This window comes from Orycteropus afer, unplaced genomic scaffold, assembly GCF_000298275.1.
Source record: "Orycteropus afer afer isolate SDZICR_OR568_19922 unplaced genomic scaffold, OryAfe1.0 scaffold00127, whole genome shotgun sequence".
NCBI lineage: Eukaryota > Metazoa > Chordata > Mammalia > Tubulidentata > Orycteropodidae > Orycteropus > Orycteropus afer.
This window is the reverse complement of record NW_006921714.1, coordinates 3,994,926-3,996,064: the sequence shown is the minus strand read 5'-3', so window position 1 is coordinate 3,996,064 and position 1,139 is coordinate 3,994,926. Positions and strand designations below refer to the sequence as shown.

General features: G+C 40.4%; 1 protein-coding gene across 1 annotated transcript in view; it reads left to right on the top strand.

Moving 5' to 3' along the window:
- ATXN3 (ataxin 3) overlaps positions 1-387 on the top strand; it is a 42,927-nt gene extending 42,540 nt beyond the window's left edge. The window contains exon 11 of the mRNA XM_042781488.1: positions 293-387. Within this exon, the coding sequence (XP_042637422.1) occupies positions 293-387 (95 nt within the window). The remainder of the gene's footprint in view (positions 1-292) is intronic.
- The last annotated feature ends 752 nt before the right edge of the window (positions 388-1,139 follow it).

Here is a 1,139-nt window from a genome sequence, read left to right as displayed (position 1 = left end):
CAAAACAAAACAAAAACTCCCTGCCTGCCATCCAGTTGATTCCGACTCACAGCAACCCCCATTGGGTTTCTAAGGCAGTAAATCTTTTCTGAATTAGATTGAGCCCTCATCCTTCTGTGGAGTAGCGATGAGTTTGAACCACCAACCTTCTGGTTAGGAGTCAGATGCCTTAGGCAGTATGTCACAAGAGCTCCTTCGTAGTGTTCCAGTAGACACATATTTCTAGGAACTTACCTTTTAATGATTTTGAGAATTTTCCAGAAATTTCTAAGCATCGTGTTTTTCCCAACAGGTGATGCCATGAGCGAAGAAGACATGCTTCAGGCAGCTGTGACCATGTCTTTAGAAACTGTTAGAAATAATTTGAAAACAGAAGGAGAAAAATAACAATGCCTTTTAAGAATCATTTAGATATTTATACTTTCCAACTTTACCTGTGTGATTACAACATAGGGTTCTTTTCAGTAATTGATCAACGAGAACAAAGTATAGCAGAGAAGTAAGACTGGGAGGGTGGTTTGCAAGCAAAATGATGACAAAGTGGGAAATGCATCAGTTGTAGGACCAAATAATGATCCTCCACACACCAGCCAAAGGGGAAATCAGCAATTAAAAACATTTAAAATAGTTTTCCAAATTTTCCTTTTTCTGTTTTGATTGTGCAGTAGCTCGCATGTCTCGAATTTGGACATTTTTTTTTTGGATCTTTTTGCGGACCAGCTAATTTGCTCTTGCCATAGAACTTTTTTCCATACATTTTTGTATTGTATTTTTCTGTCTTTTCTGTGGGTATCGATGCAATTTGACCATCCAAGTGGTTGCTATTATTTCTCATGAACCAGATTGACCTTTTGGGAAAGTCTTGTCTCTGTCGATGACAGTCACAGTTCCAGGGGCAGTTCATTCTCCCTGTAACCATTGTGCATGTGGCTGTTCTCCCTCATACTGGCTCTGATCAGGATTTCTCTGCTACCTGGTTCGCTCTCTCCCTCTCCTCCTTCCCTCCCTCCCTCCAAGATGGGATCATTATTTCATGACTCTGGTGCATTTCCAGACTCTGAAATCAGCCTGCATAAATGCCTGAGAATAAGTGAACATTGTTTTACATGTGAACACATGCTTTCCCAGATGCTGTATGA